Raw genomic sequence first — 19,606 nt, forward strand, 5'->3', positions numbered from 1 at the left:
TCATGCACGTTGTATTTGGTGAGCAGTGATGTCACTCCTATAAAATATAACCTTATATTTGGTGAGCCGTGATTCGTGTAACCCACAATATATTCTGTTTTTGGGATATATAACTGGCAGTAAACGCAAAATACACCAGGATATAAGGACCAAGACATACAAATAACTTGTTTTGTTTCAAATTAATAACGGTGTAATCTAAAAAATAAAGTACTGTAAGATATAAAGGATATTAGGAGTCACTGTGGAGCTGCATGACCTGTACTAATGTACTCAACCTCCAGTCTTGTGCATATGGTAACACAACTCCTTGGTATTTTAATATACTTATATTTTACAGTAGGACAGAGGTGCTCAAACCCAGAGCTCGAGAGGTGCAAGGATAGTGTATGTAGAAACAAGTGCAATAATTACTAACCCTGGACACTATATTTACTCACATGTGCATGATTAAAGAAATCCTGAAAACATGAACTGTTGGTGGCTCTTGAGGTCGGAGTTTGGGCACCTCTGCAGTAGGGGGTTCATTATTCCTATCATATAGCGCTACACAGTGTGTGCAGCCTCTTACAAGAGGGAGAAATCAAACACAGAATTGTACCAAGTGCAGTAAGAAAAAGAAACAGTATAGAGACATTGGCTTCAGAGCTTACTATCTAAATGGGTGATGGGAGACATACGGATACAAAATTCAACTTTCCTACCTCATTAACTTGTTTACAAGTTAACGGGGTAGGAAAGCCCTGGTTGCATCGCAACATTTGTCACAATGCAGCCATGGTTGATGGACCAGGTAGATTACGTTGTCCCAGGCATCGTACGGACGTCACCTGCAGCTTACATCCTCTCCCAGGACAAGTTATTCAGGTGTGCCTCCTGTCCAGTCTCTCCGTTGATAGGGAACTGTACCTTGTAACTAAAACATTACTTAGAAGTTGCTCAGTGTATGCTGCCATATTACTTTAAAAGTCCGTCCCACATCCCCGGTCAATCTGTAATGTGTGCTATAGCAAACCGAGCCCAGTTGTTTTCTGTAACCCTCCAATGAAGATTCTTAATGTCATATAAACGTTGCAGGTGGTCTCAGCATTTCAGTGTGAGCCTGTTTAACCACAATGTAGAGGCACCCCACATTCTGATTTTTGGAACTAACCATAGACTAAATTTTTTGTCCCTATATTTAAGGGATTGGATTTCCGACAGGACAGGGTGAAAACATCAAAGTCTATCCTACTGCTACTGTAAGACAATTCGCTACGTTAGATTGGTTATAAAATACAGAAAATAGCCAATTCTGTAAGAGCCGGATGACAATGGTGCTTTTTGCAAAGCTTAAATACCATGTACTGTACAAACCGCTATTCTATCATCATCAACATTTATTCATATAACGCCAGCAAATTCTGCATCGCTTTATCATTGAGGACAAACACAGTAATAAAACAACACTGCGTAGTACAGACAGAGAGGTAAAAAAAGGTTCTGCTCGCAAGCTTACAATCTATGGGATGGGGGCAATATTCAAAAATATGCTAAATTGTTACAAAAATGACAGCTAATAATAGATTGGCTGCTATGGGTTACAGTACATCAAACACAAGGGGGAGTTAATATAGAGAACTAAACTATACTGTACTTACCTTCAAAGTACTGCTCACCGGGATCCATGACGGCTCAATGCCGCGCAGCGCTCCATTCTCTTAGCGCTCGGCCTGTTGCAAGGTGTCGGTCGTGAATGGGAAGTTTCCTGGTGTGGCGCATTGGCTGGGAAGCTTAGAGAAGAGTGCGGCGTGGAACACTTAGAGCCATCTGTGATCTTAGTGGATCATCATCATCATTTATTTATATAGCGCCAACATATTCCGTAGCGCTTTACAATTGGGGACAAACATATTAAACTAATAAACAAACTGGGTAAAACAGACAAAGAGGTGAGAAGGCCCTGCTCACAAGCTTACAATCTATTGGATCCATTACATATAAATATGCTTTCTGTTCTAAATTAACTCCTTTAACGCCACCCAGAACTCTGTTTTTACTGGAGGTAGAGTTTCAATAAGCACCTTTAAGTAACAAATATCTCCCAATTATAGTCTACTGTATCTTTATCAGGTGTAATAGGCTATTCCCTTACTCTGCTGTCAGTGCAGTATTCTAAAAAACATTTTAATTCACCTGTCAATGATATTACTTTGCAAAGATTAAATCATAGTGGGGATTATTGTCTTCTACAAGAGAGCCCAAACATTCAATTAATTCACCTTCCGTTTATTTATCTATTGTGAATAGTCCTCACACTTGACAAAAATGCAGCATATTGCAAAAATATATACTTAGAGTTGTGAAATAAAATGCATTTCAGGATTGTATAACCAGCTTTGGTAAAGAAAACCCTTACTCTTCTCTCAATGTCTCTGAATTATGTGATATTGTAGATTTATCATCACTGTTAAAATCACATAATGTAATCAGTACTTTGCAATATGTCCACTGGCTCAAGGTCTGGATTTGGCTGATTGTAGTAGTTGTTTTGTTTGAATTTTTTGCAAATATAGATATAAAGCAGATAATAATACAACGGTATAAATAGCTCGCTCTAATGACAAATGGCCAGAGCAGCAATATTCAGGAAAGAGCATTGAAAAGCAGATGGAGCCTTGTTATTAAACTGTTTTAAATGCCAGGTTTATATTAATAGTGAATATTAGAACGTAATATTTGAACCCTTATACCATTGCCCCCTTACCTCAATTTAGTGGTCAGTCAGGTAATGAATTGCACAGTTGCGTGGAATATTAATCAGCACATGGAGGTGATGGGGGAGAGACAGAGAAAGGAGGAGACCATATAGGAGGAGGTAGAAATGCTGTTTGATACAGCCCCTGCAGCTGACCTCCTTAGCACATTCATCATCAGTTATTTATATAGCGCCACTAATTCCACAGCGCTGTACAGAGAACTCACTCACATCAGTCCCTGCCCCATTGGAGCTTACAGTCTAAATTCCCTAACATACACACATAGACAGAGAGACTAGGGTCAAATTTGATAGCAGCCAATTAACCTACTAGTATGTTTTTAGAGTGTGGGAGGAAACCAAAGCACCTGGAGGAAACCCAGGCAAACACAAGGAGAACATACAAACTCCATACAGATAAGGCCATGGTCGGGAATCAAATTTGTGACCCCAGTGCTGTGAGGCAGAAGTGCTAACCACTAGGCCACTGTGCACGTTGATTGATCTTGCAGCTAAATGTTTAATTAAAACCCTCTGTAAAAATGTGCCTTTTATAACTTTTTGCAACTAATGCATGACACAATTATACAGAAATGACACAATTATTTTCTTAAATTCTTTCCCCCTTATTGACATTAGGAATCATTTCATCATTTGCAATGTATAATGTATATATACACACACACACACACACATATATATATATATATATATATATATATATATATATATACACACAATATTTCACCACTGTGCTGAGCCTATTTTGGCATTTCCTGGGCTGGTCAAATTCCAACACAATTGTGGGTCATTTTCTGTGCAGATCCCACACAAATCATCCCTTTTTTGTAGAAGACTAAGGGGGAGATTTGTTCAAAGCTCAGATTTTCAGGGGCTTCAATGTGTGATTTGTAAACCAAGTTATTCATTATAGGGCAAATATTACTGTCACCTGTTTTAATCTTCTTAAATGTTAGACCTCTATTTTAAGATTATTAAATAATTGTGGTTGCTTTCAAAAAAAATGTTGCCCCTGTTGAATAAAAAGGTGCCTCCATAATTAATACAAACCTAAAATCTTCTTTCCATCTTGTTCCACCGTAATACAATTGATATCTTGAAATTCTAAAGGAAAAATAAAAACATTGAACGTACAGACTGCGCCAGAGGATCACCTGACGCCCAATGCGTTAAACTGGTGAGCTCGGCTTAATAGAGCACTGAGCCCATCACAGCTCAGCTATTTTAATATGCTATGTGATTGGCTGAGTGCTGTGAGATCGTACCTGATTGGCTGCCCGGCTATTAAGTAGCCATGTATTATACTTTTTTTTTTTTGTTTAATTTGTTTGTTTTTAGTTTATTTTTGTATGCACATTAGTATGTGTTGGCTCTTTTTATTTTCTATAGCATAGTGGGTATATTGTCTGTTGATTGCAAGTGACATTGCAAATCAATAGACAATATCTCATAAGGGGACCCCAGAGCCAGAATTGGGAAAATTGAGAATTTTTTACCGCCTCTCACCTTCCTTTTTTATTTTCTGTTGTGTGGGGTCGGGCCCTATGCTCTGTGACGTCATCATGCACAATGATTCCTCCATCGTTTCTTCCTCCATCCCACTTCAGTAGAGCTCTATCAGTAGAGCTCTATCAGTGGAGCTCTATCAGTGGAGTTCTATCAGTAGAGCTCTATCAGTGGAGTTCTATCAGTAGAGCTCTATCAGTAGAGCACTATCAGTGGAGCTCTATCAGTAGAGCTCTATCAGTGGAGTTCTATCAGTAGAGCTCTATCAGTAGAGCTCTATCAGTAGAGTTCTATCAGTGGAGTTCTATCAGTAGAGCTCTATCTGTGGAGTTCTATCAGTAGAGCTCTATCTGTGGAGTTCTATCAGTAGAGCTCTATCAGTGGAGTTATATCAGTAGAGCTCTATCAGTGGAGCTCTATCAGTGGAGCTCTATCAGTAGAGCTCTATCAGTAGAGCTCTATCAGTGGAGCTCTATCAGTAGAGCTCTATCAGTAGAGCTCTATCAGTGGAGTTCTATCAGTAGAGCTCTATCAGTAGAGCTCTATCAGTAGAGTTCTATCAGTAGAGCTCTATCAGTAGAGCTCTATCAGTAGAGTTCTATCAGTAGAGCTCTATCAGTAGAGCTCTATCAGTGGAGTTCTATCAGTAGAGCTCTATCAGTAGAGCTCTATCAGTAGAGCTCTATCAGTGGAGCTCTATCAGTGGAGTTCTATCAGTAGAGTTCTATCAGTAGAGTTCTATCAGTGGAGCTCTATCAGTGGAGCTCTATCAGTGGAGTTCTATCAGTAGAGCTTTATCAGTAGAGCTTTATCAGTAGAGCTCTATCAGTAGAGCTCTATCAGTAGAGCTCTATCAATCAGTTGAGTTCTATCAATAGAGCTCTGTCAGTAGAGTTCTATCAGTAGAGCTCTATCAGTAGAGCTCTATCAATCAGTAGAGTTCTATCAGTAGAGCTCTATCAATCAGTAGAGTTCTATCAGTAGAGCTCTATCAGTAGAGCTCTATCAGCAGAATTCCGTAGAAATATGTTGAAGAGCTATGGTTGCACTCGATGGTGTGTTGTACTGGAAAATGAACAGGCTATCGGATTCAGATAACAGGGTGAGGGTAGGGGATATTAAATAAAGGAGTTGTCCAAAAGTGTACCACCCATTTAAACCCCTCTTATAAGGGCTTCTTTCTAAATTATCTTATTCATGTTTACCAGCCTTTAAAATAACACTTCTATTTTTAAATATATGATTAATCTACTAAACTTTACTAAAGAACATTCATTTTTAATCTTTTAGCTGTAATAATGTTTAATTCACAATATAATAATAAGCGCTAAGAATATCTTGTAATAAGATAATAAGAGGAGGTTTTTAGAATTCTAGGAAGAGATATTTGTGAATGTATCGCAGTCAGTATACTCTCAGCTTTAAATTGCACTCCCAGTTCCTAACATTTAAATTGTGATTACTCTTTTCCACATACTAATCCTGACACACCAGTGAATACTCCATACATGCAGTGTATATGTATGTGTTATTTGTCTTAAAAAAAATAGGAGCGAGTCAAATGTCTTGGAGGTCTTACCCCCATTCCACGGCCTTGTTGAACTTATAGACAGAGATTTCATATCATGCATTTTTGTATTTAAGCTGTTTTTGACCTGAAGATGTAGTATATACTGTTAATTTAACAATGGTGTCTTAAGATAAATTGTCAATTGTCAGCTGTTTTAGAGGCCGATAGTACTAAATGATCGACTTAAATATTGTTTCTTATCTTCTAGTCCTAATTTAGCGTTCGAAGAAGGAAAAACACATTCCAGTCAACAGTGTGCCCCATTCAACTGTCTCTCCAAAACACCCCCAGACCATTAGACTTCGACTAGGATGGGACTAAGTGAGAGGACGTCACCGGTCGCCAACGCTGTCCTTAAGGTCTCCAGACCAGGGGAAGCGAGGACATTTACCTTCTTAATGTACAGAGTCCAGATTTATACCAAGAGAAGCACAGAACCCGAGAAGCTTGAAATCTGCCTATGGGGAGGGCAATAATATGGTGACCTCTATCATAGTAGACGCTGGCTGCATGGAAGGGATCCAGGATGGTTACCTCTTTCTTTACCAAGAGCTACAGTGTTCCAGGATACTTAAGCCAATATATGAACCCGCGTTGGAAGTATGCACTTATCTTAGTGTCAGTCATTAGGTTTTATTGTGTTATTTCTTATTTGTATTGCCATTAAGAGCTTGCTATTTATTTTGTTCATATATAATTTTGCACCGTGATGGAATGTTCTAAACACTTTTACAAAAGGACTATTCATCGGGCCTCTGTATGGCTAAGTTATAGGCAAAGTATGACTGCTCTTCTTTGAATGTGGCGCACCATAGCCAAAAGGAGCAGGCTCTTGGATAAAGCCTAGATCAATGCTGGTAGGATTTTAAATAAAATGGGTGATGTTAAGAAAAATGTGACGGACTGTATTACGGGTCTCTCAGATATAGGTCTATTGGTATATGCTCAGGATTTAGAACTTGGTTCCAAACAGATAAAAAAAAATGCAGCATTTATCAATAGAAAAATCCACACATTGCGTTTTCAATCAGGTGCGACGGCTACAAACGTGTCCACAGAACAATTATGTGTCATACTCAAGGGCAGGAAAAGAAAATAACTCTGCCTAGTGGATGTTATATAACTTTGAGCAAAAAAAAATCAACACCTGAAATGTAAAGGCATTGTGTTTAGTAAATGGGCATGTACACGCCAATAAACCAATGCTGTCTAAAGGCGGGATTCCCCTTTAAGGATTTCTTTCTTAGATACATCCGTCTCAGTTGCCTAATCCCAGGTTATATTGACCAGTCAATCGATGAATCCTTCTAGGTCCATTTTCTGTGTCTGCTAAGATTTGCTTTTTATTCACATCACCCCTGTCTCGCCCTGCTCTCGAAGAGCTAGGGATACTTTTAGATTTATTTTTAAATCAAGAACTGTTTTATTGGGTCGTTAGCAGCCTGCACAAATAGTTGTGGTTGAGGTCAATACTACCATGTTCCGTTCATGCACTGATATGTTTATGCACTTAATTCTTATTTTTATTTATTTATTTTTTTAATACTAAAAAAGGTTGTAGCTATTTGGTACAGTTTTGTGCGATTACTGATGATTAAACACATAATGTATGAGATTAATTTATTGCCGTTGTATTCTATAACTCTAATTTTCAATCTAATAGTGGATTATGATGCTGTATTTTAATGGTGATCTCACACTCACAGAGGCATGAACAGTGTTACTTATTAGGTACAGAAGAGCCGATTTTGAGTACTTTGATTTCTATAGTTGTACTTGAAGCAGCAATCCAACATAGATTTTGTTCCTTTAAATAGCAAGTTAAGTATATTTTAAGCCTGAATTTTTCTTAGCTATTATCCTTCTGCAAATCAATATCTCCTTTTCAAAATTTCTCTGGTTGGCAAACAAAAATGGTTGCTAGACACAGTCAGTTTGCTACAGAGGCTCACAGCTTTCAGCAGACCATGTGACAGCAAACAGGGGGAGAAGAAGGAGTGTGCAGAAGCTCAGAGGGGGTGTTCAAAAACCTCTGCTCACAATATGAGTCCTGGGACTGTGGTTACCATGGTAGTTCACAACATAAATCATTAATAGCAGCCTGAAAAAAAAACCCAAGGGAAATGGTAAACACCAACATTCTTCGTATAGCCAACCACAGTGATTTGTATTAACAAACACTCCTGATCTTATCATATGATTGCTGCTTTAAACGGGTTTCTACCTTTGTATGTTTTCAATGTATTGGTTTGTGCATGCCCTCCGGTAACTTTTGCTAAATACATTGCTTTATCTCTCTGGTTTCCTTCAATGCTTTTTAGCCGATTATTTATATTATCAGACTGTTACTTATTTGTGTTGCCTCTCACATCATACGACTCTTCTGTGCTCTTTGCATTGGTTACAAATGTATCCAGAGAGGGGTGTTGTGTCGTATCCATGGGCAACAGAAGCAAACAACTTTTTTTCTCATCAGAGACAAGGTGGGGAGAAGCCAGGGAGATAAAACAATGCGTTTAGTAAAAGCCACAAGACAGCGTGTACAGATTAAAGTCACCCGAAGGTGGAAAGCCGCTATAACAGCTTCTAAACGTATATCTAACCAAAGCACTTGTCAATAACAGGTTAATTGCTATGAAAAACGTGTGTGTGTGTGTGTGTTCAATTTACCATTTAAACTTTTTCTGATCCTCTTTCTACTTGCATATGGGGAAATATAGAGAAAGTAAATATACTTAATATTTCGACTAAACTCTAATTAATAAAAAGAAAATTAACAAACAAATATTAATGACAGTTAAAAGGATCACTGAGGATGACTTGAATAAAAGCTATACTCACCATTATATATGAAAACATTTCAGGAGCTTTTTTTTTTTTTTTACTTTTTATTTCAGATAAAGTTGTGATCCGGTGCGGACCGTGCGGTCCGCCCTCGTGACTTAGCAATATGGTACAATAATGAACATTAACTTCCCCTTATGTAGTAGATATAGGATCAGGATATTCAGGGATTCATCTACCTTGCATTGTATATTGACGTTCTCTCCAGTCCATCTATTCAACTTTTCCTATAGAAAACATTTTCATAATAAAATAATATTTTTTAAAGAAGTAAAACTTACAATAGACCTGGTCATGAGCCAGTGTTGAATCCCCCTCAGCAGTTGGTAACATTTCTCTTTCTTGCCTCCTTCATGAAAATGATTGTCAAGGGCAGATCGATCTGGAAGGAAAATAACTTTGCATCAGAGGAGAGAATAGACTGGATATTGACAGCTTAGATTGTAAATAATTTATTATTTCTTCAGGGAGAATTATAGCCAAATAAGAAAAAAATAAAAATTGTAGCTATTATTAACTTACGTCACACTTAATTTTTCCCTTTTTTTTCATCATTGTCATTATATTACCATTGTGTTAGGTTTTCTATGGGAACAGTTTATATATATTATTATACATGGGCATTCCCATCAAGTACTAGATTAATCAAACATACACCTGCATTGTTAAACATTGCAAGATGCTGATCCCCTGATCATAATTGTTGAATGCTGTTGCAAGATGAAGTTGTTGAAGGTGTTAAATAAATAATAAATGTAGGAATATTTAAGCATACTTGAAACTACATTAAGAGCTATTGAAGTGTGAATTGGTTTCTAGAAAGAAGTCCGGTATTAACTTGAAAAATGTCTTCAGGCTGCAAAAAGGGAGAACTGCGCCAAATTTATCAAAATGACTATATGTCAAGATAAATCAACTTTGAAAAATCAACTTCAAAATTGACTTATTTGGTTCAGTTGTTTTGCAGCACAAATACATTGATTCATGTGCTGTGCGGTTGTGATAGATTTTTTTTTGTGATGATAATTATAATGATGATGCACACTTTGTGGTTAGTTAGAATATCCTTTAAATCACATTTCTGTACGTAGCTTTCCCAGGAATATTACATAACTTGCCCCAAAATAATGAACAAATTTTAAATGTGGCAACAGCACAATTTGAAAATTATTTTATTTATTATTAATAAAACTTCACTGGTAATTAATTTTAAATAGTGAATAATATTTTATTGCTGTCATTTATTTCATTGCATAACACATTATTTAAGTTGGATGCATTTTCCTTAATACAATGTCTCCAAAAGACCCTACATTGAATATTGGGGTTTGTTTCTAAAACTCATCATTTTATTTTGAATATATTATTTGAGTTTAATCATTATCTATTTATCAAAATGGGCTTAAAGACAGCAACATAAATTAATTCTTTTTTCTACATTCTTTATAATAACAGCAAACGATTTCCACTTAAACATCTATATGCGGAAACATTTCTCTCCACCACTAATAATCCTGCAGATCAATTTAACTTTTATTTATGTTCATGTTTTTTCTACCTTGGTTTGATAGGATAAAATATTTTATTTGAAATAGGATTACAACACAGTTTATATGTGGGGCTATTTATTTTACGTTTTATTCTACTGCAGTACGATTTCAGAATTAATCATCTAGTAATATCTTGTTCATACAATAATTAATTTGTAATATTTTGACCTGCAACAATGGTAGTCCAAAGAGACTTTTGCAGTCATATTTTTATGCTTTAACCTTTATTGTTTCAATATTATTATGATTTCTTTTGTTTAGTTTCTGTTCTGTTGTTTGTTATTTTGTTATTAAATATTATTTATAATTTATAGCCATTTTTTTATAAAGAGACCAATTTCTAAAATGTTCTTTTTTTGTTTTTTTAATTTAAATTTTAGTGATTTTAAATTTATTTTTTAATTAGAATTTCTCAATGTGTTTGAATTTGTTTAATAACTAGTACAACAAACATGGTAATTGATATTAATTATGAGTATTTTTGTCTCAGTACCCCAAGTTTTCAGATAAAGAAACAATCAGCATTCCTCTTGTCAATTGTACTACTTGGAATTGTATTAAATATTGATTATATTAGTTCCATGATACCTCATTTAACTTCACTGCTATTAAATTAATGAAGTTTAAAAAATATCTCTCTAATTGCCGATATAGGCACTACTACTTGTAATAACCCCTCTGTACACAATGTTAACAATTAGCAAGCCTGCTATACAAAATGTTTTATTTTTGTTATGTTGTTTCATTTTGAACTGTTTATTTCTTTGTTTAAATTTTGTTTTCATTTACACTGTTTGCAGGATGTGGCAAAGAGTGAAATTTTGATCACAAATAAATTAAATCAGCAGTTTTAACTGCCATTGGAATGGGGGAGGGTGAATAATAAAAGTGAAACAAAACATTTTCAAATGTGTGAGTCTTCAATGAAACGCTGTTTTATAAGAATGGATAAGCATGTGTGCACATTGAACAATTGCGAGTTATAGTGGTAAACGACAATGGATTAAAAGTTTTTGGTGAAGTGTAACACAAGATCTGAGCTGTACCCTCAGTTATACAGATATGTATTTTCACCAACTCGGCTTGGGTGTGAAGTGTGGTCTGTGTTCTAAAGAACTTAGGGTAGATTTATTAAACCTTAAAAGAGAAAAGTATAGCAACCAATCGGATTATAGCTAAAATTTATCTAGTACAGTCTAGAAAATTATAGCTAGAATCTGATTGGCTGCTATGGGCACCAGCTCCAATTTACCCCTGTTCTATTGAACTTTGGGTGTTTAGTACTTAAAAATACTTAAAGTGAAAAAATTGGCATTGGATTTTATGGAGGGATTATTGGCTGGGTAAACACTACACTAATAGTTTAAAATCACTGCCATAGAGTGTAGTGTGTAAGCATTGGAAATGTTCACTACTATTCATCATCATCATCATCATCATTTATTTATATAGTGCCACTAATTCCATAGCACTGTACAGAGAACTTATTCACATCAGTCCCTGCCCCATTGGAGCTTACAGTCTAAATTCCCTAAAATACACATACACACATACACAGACAGACAGACTAATGATCAATTTTGTTAGCAGCCAATTCACCTACCAGTATGTTTTTGTAGTTTGGGAGGAAACCAGAGCACCCGGAGGAAACCCATGCAAACACGGGGAGAACATACAAACTCCACACAGATAAGGCCATGGTTGGGAATTGAACTCATGACCCCAGTGCTGTAAGGCAGATGTGCTAACCACTACGCCACCGGGCTGCCCATATTAATTAGCTAAAACAGAATCCCTTGAAGTGGGATACCTAAACAGTTTCTTATTTACTTAATATTCTTAAAGCATATAACTAATATCCTACTTTTTTCAAATCCAACTAGAAAGGTGTCACACATTGAAGTCCGGATATACATCACGCTGTCAACCACATATCTGCCTTCTGCATGGTATGTAAAAAATAAAAGTTGGGGTAAAATAGGATATACACTGTCCATTCTGTGTAATCTAGAATACTCGCATACACAGAGTAGCATACATCTCTGCTGTCCAGATTTCAGGGCTCTGTCCAGTCGGGGACATGTTTGTCCTGCGGGTGGGAATGGTGGGGGAAAGGAGATATTTAATAGGCAGTCTAGCACTTTACAGTGCTAGGCAGCCCTCTAGGGGAGTGGCCCACTCCCCACACGATGTGACCACGCCCCCATTGTGATGTGGTCACGCCCTGTCTTGACATGGCCACAACCCCTGCACCCCCCCAAGGACTGAAATGTTGGGAGGTATATGAGTAGCTTTCAATATTAGTAGGTCGTCTCTTTCTTGTTCTCAGCAACTAAACAAATTGTTCGTACAGTATAGGTGTACACACAGAGCATTGAATAATAACCAGCTTTTACTTTTCTCGTTTACCTTGATAAACATCACAGACCCAATTTTCTGTGTTCGGGGTATAATTAATACGTTTTTATGCATGTCATGCATTATGCTAGCTGTAATGCGTGTGCTTTGGCATCCTTGGTATAGCTATAATTTTCTCAACAATTATTTATTATTATTACTTATTTATTTATTTATAAGGCACCACAGATTCCGTAGTACCTGATACAGAAGCAAGTAACAAATAGATGAGGTAAATCATATAAGTAGCACAGATGAGTTTGAGTAATGCTATGGGGGCTCACACAGAGTGCAGCAAAACATATGACAAGACGTACAAGGGAGTCGGACAGTGGACAGATGTGGACAATAGGTAGAGAGGACCCTGCCCACGAGAGCTTACACTCTAGATGGAATGATGGTGAGAGACAGTAGGACCAACTGGGAGAAGATGGAGATGGCAGGCGAGGAAGAGGAGGCGATGGATAGAATGGTTAGGAGGTGGTAGGATAGGAGAGCTTGAAAAGGTGAGTTTTGAGTGAGCGTTTGAAGAACTGAAGGTTGGGGGAGTGCCGAGTTAGATGGGGTAGGGCTTTCCAAAGATTAGAGGCAGCACGGCAGAAGTCTTGCAGGCGAGCATGGGAGGAGGTAATGAGAGGTGATTTGAGGCAGAGGTCAGAGGCAGAGCAGAGTGGTCGGGTAGGTATGTACCTCAAGACAAGGCCAGAGATGTAAGGAGGAGAAACGTTGGTAAGGGCTTTGTAGGTGAGGGTGTCACGAATGCCCAGTCTGTCCCAGATACAGCAATCTGAACAGCTGGCCGTGACTGGCATCACCTTAGTCACTTATTATTATTATTATTATTATCATTTATTTGTTAGGCGCCACAAGGTGTCCGCAGCGCCGTACATAGTACAAACAGTAAACCATACAGGGTTAAACAGTACAGAACAGTAAACACAAAGTACCAGTGCTTCAGAAACTCCGGGACAGACAAATGGAGTAAGGACGGAGCAGAAGAACAGGTATGGAGACACGAGGGAAGAAGTGCCCTGCTCAAACGAGCTTATATCCTAAGGGAGGGTGGACGAAACAGACACAAGAGGGAGCGGTGATACCAGGGGAGAGAGGGAAGAGCGAGCAGAGTAGGTGAGGGGTTAGGTGGATGATTGGTAGGCTTTAAGGAACAGGTGAGTTTTAAGTGCTCGTTTGACGGAGCACAGCTTGGGAGCGAGACGGATGGAGCGAGGGAGGTCATTCCAGTGTAGGGGGGCAGCTCGGGAGAAGTCTTGGATTCTGGAGTGGGAAGTGGTAATGAGAGTGGAAGAGAGGCGATGGTCAGTGGCAGAGCGCAGGGATCGGGCAGGAGTGTGAATGGTGAGGAGGTTGGAGATGTAGGGGGCAGTAGACTGGGAGAGAGCTTTGTAAGGGGCGGTAAGGAGTTTGAAGAGGATTCTGTAGGGGATGGGGAGCCAGTGTAGGGCAAGGCAGAGAGGGGAAGCAGAGGAGGAGCAGCGTGAGAGAAAGATGAGTCATGCAGCCGCATTGAGTACAGAGCGGAGGGGGGCGAGATGAGAGAGGGGGAGGCCAGTGAGGAGAAGGTTGCAGTAGTCGAGGCGGGAGATGATGAGTGCATGGATGATGGTTTTGGTGGCGTCTTGTTAGAGGAAGGGTCGGATGCGGGCTATATTGCGAAGTTGGAGTCTACTGGCTTGGGCAAGGGATTGGACATGGGGGCAAAAGAGAGAGAGGAATCAAGGGTGACACCCAGACAACGGAGTTGGGTAACAGAGGAGATGGTGGTGTTGTTAACCACGATAGAGAGGTTGTGGTGGGAGGGGAGTTTGGGGGGAGGAAAGACAACGAATTCAGTTTTGGAGATGTTAATTTTGAGAGAGCGGGAGGACATCCAGGAGGAGATGGCAGAGAGGCAGTCAGATACGCGAGAGATAAGGTAGGAAGAGAGATCAGGAGAAGAGATGTAGAGTTGAATGTCGTCAGCATACAGGTGATACTGAAGACCAAAGGAGGAGATGAGCGCACCAAGGGAGGAAGTGTATAGCGAAAAGAGTAAAGGGCCGAGGACAGAGCCCTGGGGGATGCCTACTGGGAGTGGGGAGGGGGTGGAGGAAGAGCCAGACATGGAGACAGAGAAGGTGCCGTTAGCGAGGTAGGAGCAGAACCAGGCATGGACGGAACCGGAGAGGCCGAGAGAGAGAAGAGTTTGCAGAAGGAGGGGATGGTCCACAGTGTCAAAGGCCGCGGAGAGGTCAAGGAGGATGAGTAAGGAGAAGTGACCCTTAGATTTGGCTGAAAGGAGGTCGTTGGTAACTTTGGCCAGGGCAGTTTCAGTGGAGTGGAGGGAACGGTATCCAGATTGGAGAGGGTCAAGGAGGGAATTGTCCGAGAGATATTTGGTGAGGCGACAGCAGACTATCCGCTCAAGAAGTTTGGAGGCGTAGGGGAGAAGTGAGATGGGGCGGTAGTTGGCGACAGAGGTGGGGTCAAGATTGGGTTTTTTGAGGATCGGAGAGATAAGAGCGTGTTTAAATGAGGAGGGTACTACACCAGAGGAGAGTGATAGGTTAAAAAGGTGTGCCAGGTAGGAGCAGGCAGTGGGAGAGAGAGAGCGAAGGAGGTTGGAGGGGATGGGGTCGAGAGGACAGGTGGAGGGTGGAGAGGAAAGAATAAGGGAGCGGACTTCTTCGCCTGATGTGGGGCAGAAGGAGCACCAGAGTTGATTGTTGGATGGGGGTGGAGCGATGAGGACAGCTGGTGAGGGTTTAGAAGCAGAGATGTTAAGTCTGATGGCTTCAATTTTAGAAGAGAAAAAAGTGGCGAAGTCAGCAGCAGAGAGGGACAGCGGGACCGGAGGAGGAGGGGGAGAGAGGAGGGAGTTGAAGGTGTCAAAAAGGCAGCGGGTATTAGAGGACTGAGAGGAGATGAGGGACTTGAAGAAGGTTTGTTTGGCGAGGGAGAGGGAGGAGCAGAATGAGGAGAGAATAAATTTAAAGTGGAGGAAGTCGGCCAGGGAGCGAGATTTCCTCCAGATGCGTTCTGCAGTGTGAGAGCATTTTTGGAGAAAGCGGGTGAGTTTGGAGTGCCAAGGTTGGGGAATGAGGCGGCGTCGGCGAATGGGAGAGGCTGGGGCGACAGCATCCAGGGCAGTAGTTAGGGAGTGGTTGTAGAGACAGGACGCTTGGTCAGGGCAGGCCAGGGAGGGAATGGGGGAAAGGAGAGAATCAAGAGAGGAGGAGAAGGAGATGGGGTCGATCGCTTCAAGGTTGCGTCTGGTGAGGGTAGCTTTTGGTGGGGGAGGAGCAGGGGAAGAGGACAGAGTGAAAGAGAGCAGATGATGGTCAGAGAGTGGGAAGGGAGAGTTGGAGAAATCAGAAAGGTCGCAGAGATGAGAGAAGACAAGGTCAAGTGAGTGACCGAGACGGTGGGTGGGGGTGGAGGTCCACTGGGAGAGGCCTAAGGAGGAGGTGAGGGAGAGAAGTTTGATGGTGGCTTAGCTATGCTAAGCACTTAGCACTAAGCACTTAGCTATGAATACACATTTCCTGCCACCATTAAGTATTTATTATGGGATTATTGATACTTGCATAGGTTCAGACTCATGTCATTTAGCAAAGCACACGTTGAGATTACGTTACAAGGTTACATACAATATACATTGTCATATCTGAATAGTAAGGGAAAATAACAATAGTAAATAATCGTCACAGAGGGTAAGGAGCTTGAACTGAATTCTGAAATGGATAGGGAGCCAATGAAGGGATTTATGCAGAAAAGAAGTGGAAGAAGCAAACTTCTGTATGGTTTGAAGGTCAGAAATGTGAGAGTCAGGAAGGCCAGTGAGAAGAGGGTTGCAATAGTCGAGAAGATAAATGAGTGAATGGACCAGAATTTTTGTTGCTGCCTGTTAGAGGAAAGGATGGATTTTGGTGATGTTACGGAGGAGGAAGTGGCAGGTTTTAGTGGATATGAGGGGTAAAATTGACTCAAAGGCAGCGGGCTTGGGTGACAGGAGAAAGAGGGACCAAGAAGGAGATATTGGGAGGGATAACAACATTGGCAGGAGGAATGATGATGATCTCGGATTTGGAGATGTTAAGTTTCAGGAAGCGCTGTGACATCCAGGTAGTGACAACAGAAACACAGCTAGATACCTGGGTTAGGAAGGAAAGATAGATTTGCATATCATCAGCATAGAGGTGGTATTGGAGGCCAAATGATTGAATGACTTCACCGGGAGAGGTGGTGTAGAGAGAGAAGAGCAGAGGGTCAAGGACAGAGCCTTGTGGGACTCCAATAGTAAGAGGGGAGGAAGAGTCATAAGCAGACACACTAAAAGAGCAACCAGAGAGGTAGGAGACAAACCAGGAGAAAGCTGTTTCGCGAATACCTATGGAGGAAAAGAGAATGATCGACTGCGTCAAAAGCAACATAGAGGTGGAGGAGTACAAGAAAGGAAAAGTGACCGTTGGACTTAGCTGAGAGCAAGATATTTGTTACTTTAGTGAGGGCAGTTTCAGGTCAGTGAAAGGGACAGAAGCCAGACTGGAGAGGGACAAAAAAAGAGTGGGAAGAGAGAAAGTGGTTGAGATGATTGAAGACAAGTCGTTCGAGAACTTTAGAAGTAAAGGGAAGCAGAGATACAGGGCAATATTTGGAGAGAGAGGATGGGTCAAGGGAGGGTTTCTGAGAATAGGGGAGATGAGAGCGTGCTTGAAGGCCAAGGGGAAGATACCAGTGGAGAGAGAGGTTTAAAAGGTGAGCAAAGTGACAACAGGCATTGGAAGAGAGGGAGTGGAGGAACTTGGAGGGGACAGGATCGAGAGGACAGGTTGTAGAAGAAGAGGAGGAGAGAAGAGAGAGGATTTCATGCACAGTTACAGAAGGGTAGGAGCCAAGGGTGGCAAAGTGAGTGATAGAGAGGACAGGTGGGGGAAGTGAGCAGGTGACAGATCTACTTTAAATCGTTATAATAATTTAGTTTCTGACAGCGCTCTTTTACATTTTTTAGCAGACCAGTTCAGGGCTAGTAACAGGCGAGAACAAATGATCTAATCAGCATAGCACAGCTGATAACAGGGATAGGATAGAGCTGTCTACTCCAGCATAGACAACTCATGCTCCGTATAGAGAGAAAGTGGCTCCTGACTCAGGGCCCTCTTAACAACAAAGAAAATACTTACCTTGCGGTCAGCTGGCGATCTGGCTCCCTCCCTGGTCTCTTCCTCCGTCTCGCTCCGCAATGGATGTCGGGCGGGCGTGATGACGTAACGCCCGACATGCACTGCGAGCGCCGCATGGAGTAATGAGACCAGGGAGGGAGCCGGATCGCCAGGTAAGTCTTTTCTTCTTTTTTTTTTTTTCAGGTTGTTTTTTTTTTTTAGCTGCCTCTGACGGGCCCCCCTGGGCTGCAGGGCCCCCGGGCACCTGCACATTGTGTCGAATGGGAAAGACGGCACCGTCCTGACTAGGCAACAGATCAATTCAGGAGAAGCATTTACAACACATCTTCATTCTATTTGCTGGACAGCTATGACAGGTTGGGTGCAGTAGTGCTGACAGATCTCTTTGCAGGTATCAAAGATGCAAAACCCACAAACTGGTAACAGTGGAATCCAGGAAGATATCTGGCTGGCCGGGCATGCAGGTATTTGTAGTTCCACAACAGAATACCTCTATATACTGGTATATTCCGTGGTTATAACCATAACAACCGCCTTTGAAAAACTCCATAAAATAAACTTACAAAACATATGTAAATTGATGGTGACAAGTTCACTTTATTAACACGACATGAGAGCAGACTACACTCAGGTGTGCGGATTTACTAACGTTGCATTCTAGGCAAAATATTTGCACTGACCCAGAGCAACCTGTGGTCTAGAGCAAGTTACACAATAAATGCAGGTGACTGATTGGGTGAACTGAGCTATGGTCCTGTGCAAACGAGCCCTACAGTGCAAATATTCACATTTGCATACAGTATTTCAAGACACACAAAGTGAATGCAATTTAAATAAAAAATAAATGTATGTTTTTTTTGGGTTTCAAATAAACACAGCCTCTTGGGGGAGGGGTGGGTTTGTAACACCACCTAAATACACAGTAATTTGCCTAAGTTCCCTCCTAAGGACTGTAAAGAGTACTTGTCCATTTCAGAACCAGCTGATGTTTCTGTCTGTGTAATTCCCTCCTGTACCTCTCACACATTGTTGCAGAAGATGTCCAGCAGAGGTCAGTATGGTATAAGTAAATATTGCTATCTGTTGTACTTTCGCCAAAGGTATAAAACCCTCTAATCCAGTGGTTCTCAAACTTTTGCAGTTCGCGGCACCCTTAGAGTCTCCACAATTTTTTCAAGGCACCCCTCCAAAATAATTACAGAGCAGTCCTGTCTTAGAAGTAGTTGGGTCAAAAAAACGTAATAAGTATTTAGGTCAGGACAAAAATACTTATTTAGTTGTATGCAAAAATAATACACATAAATCCAAGGGAAAAGAATATTTTTATATATTTTTTCAATTCTATTTCTGTCAAAGAATAATTGACAGCTAACTCACACTGTGCCCCCTCTGCATCTCCACACACTCTGTGCCCTCCTTCATCTCCACACACGCTGCCCCCTCTGCATCCACTCACTCTGCCCCCTCTGCATCCACTCACACTGCCCCCTCTGCATCCTCTCACACTGCCCCCTCTGCATCCTCTCACGCTGCCCCCTCTGCATCCTCTCACGCTGCCCCCTCTGCATCCTCTCACGCTGCCCCCTCTGCATCCTCTCACTCTGCCCCCTCTGCATCCTCTCACGCTGCCCCCTCTGCATCCTCTCACGCTGCCCCCTCTGCATCCTCTCACGCTGCCCCCTCTGCATCCTCTCACTCTGCCCCCTCTGCATCCTCTCACGCTGCCCCCTCTGCATCCTCTCACGCTGCCCCCTCTGCATCCTCTCACGCTGCCCCCCTGCATCCTCTCACGCTGCCCCCT

The 19,606-nt window shown here is 41.0% G+C and overlaps 1 protein-coding gene across 3 annotated transcripts in view; it reads left to right on the forward strand.

The window, feature by feature from the left end:
* The window catches only part of BICD1 (BICD cargo adaptor 1), a 209,332-nt gene extending 198,201 nt beyond the window's left edge, over positions 1-11,131 (forward strand). For all 3 annotated transcript variants that reach the window (XM_075210315.1, XM_075210316.1, XM_075210318.1), the window contains one exon: positions 6,043-11,131. In XM_075210315.1, the coding sequence (XP_075066416.1) occupies positions 6,043-6,053 (11 nt within the window). In that variant the 3' untranslated portion in view covers positions 6,054-11,131. The remainder of the gene's footprint in view (positions 1-6,042) is intronic.
* Positions 11,132-19,606: the final 8,475 nt, after the last annotated feature.

This window comes from Mixophyes fleayi, chromosome 4 (genome assembly GCF_038048845.1).
Source record: "Mixophyes fleayi isolate aMixFle1 chromosome 4, aMixFle1.hap1, whole genome shotgun sequence".
Classification (NCBI taxonomy): Eukaryota; Metazoa; Chordata; class Amphibia; order Anura; family Limnodynastidae; genus Mixophyes; species Mixophyes fleayi.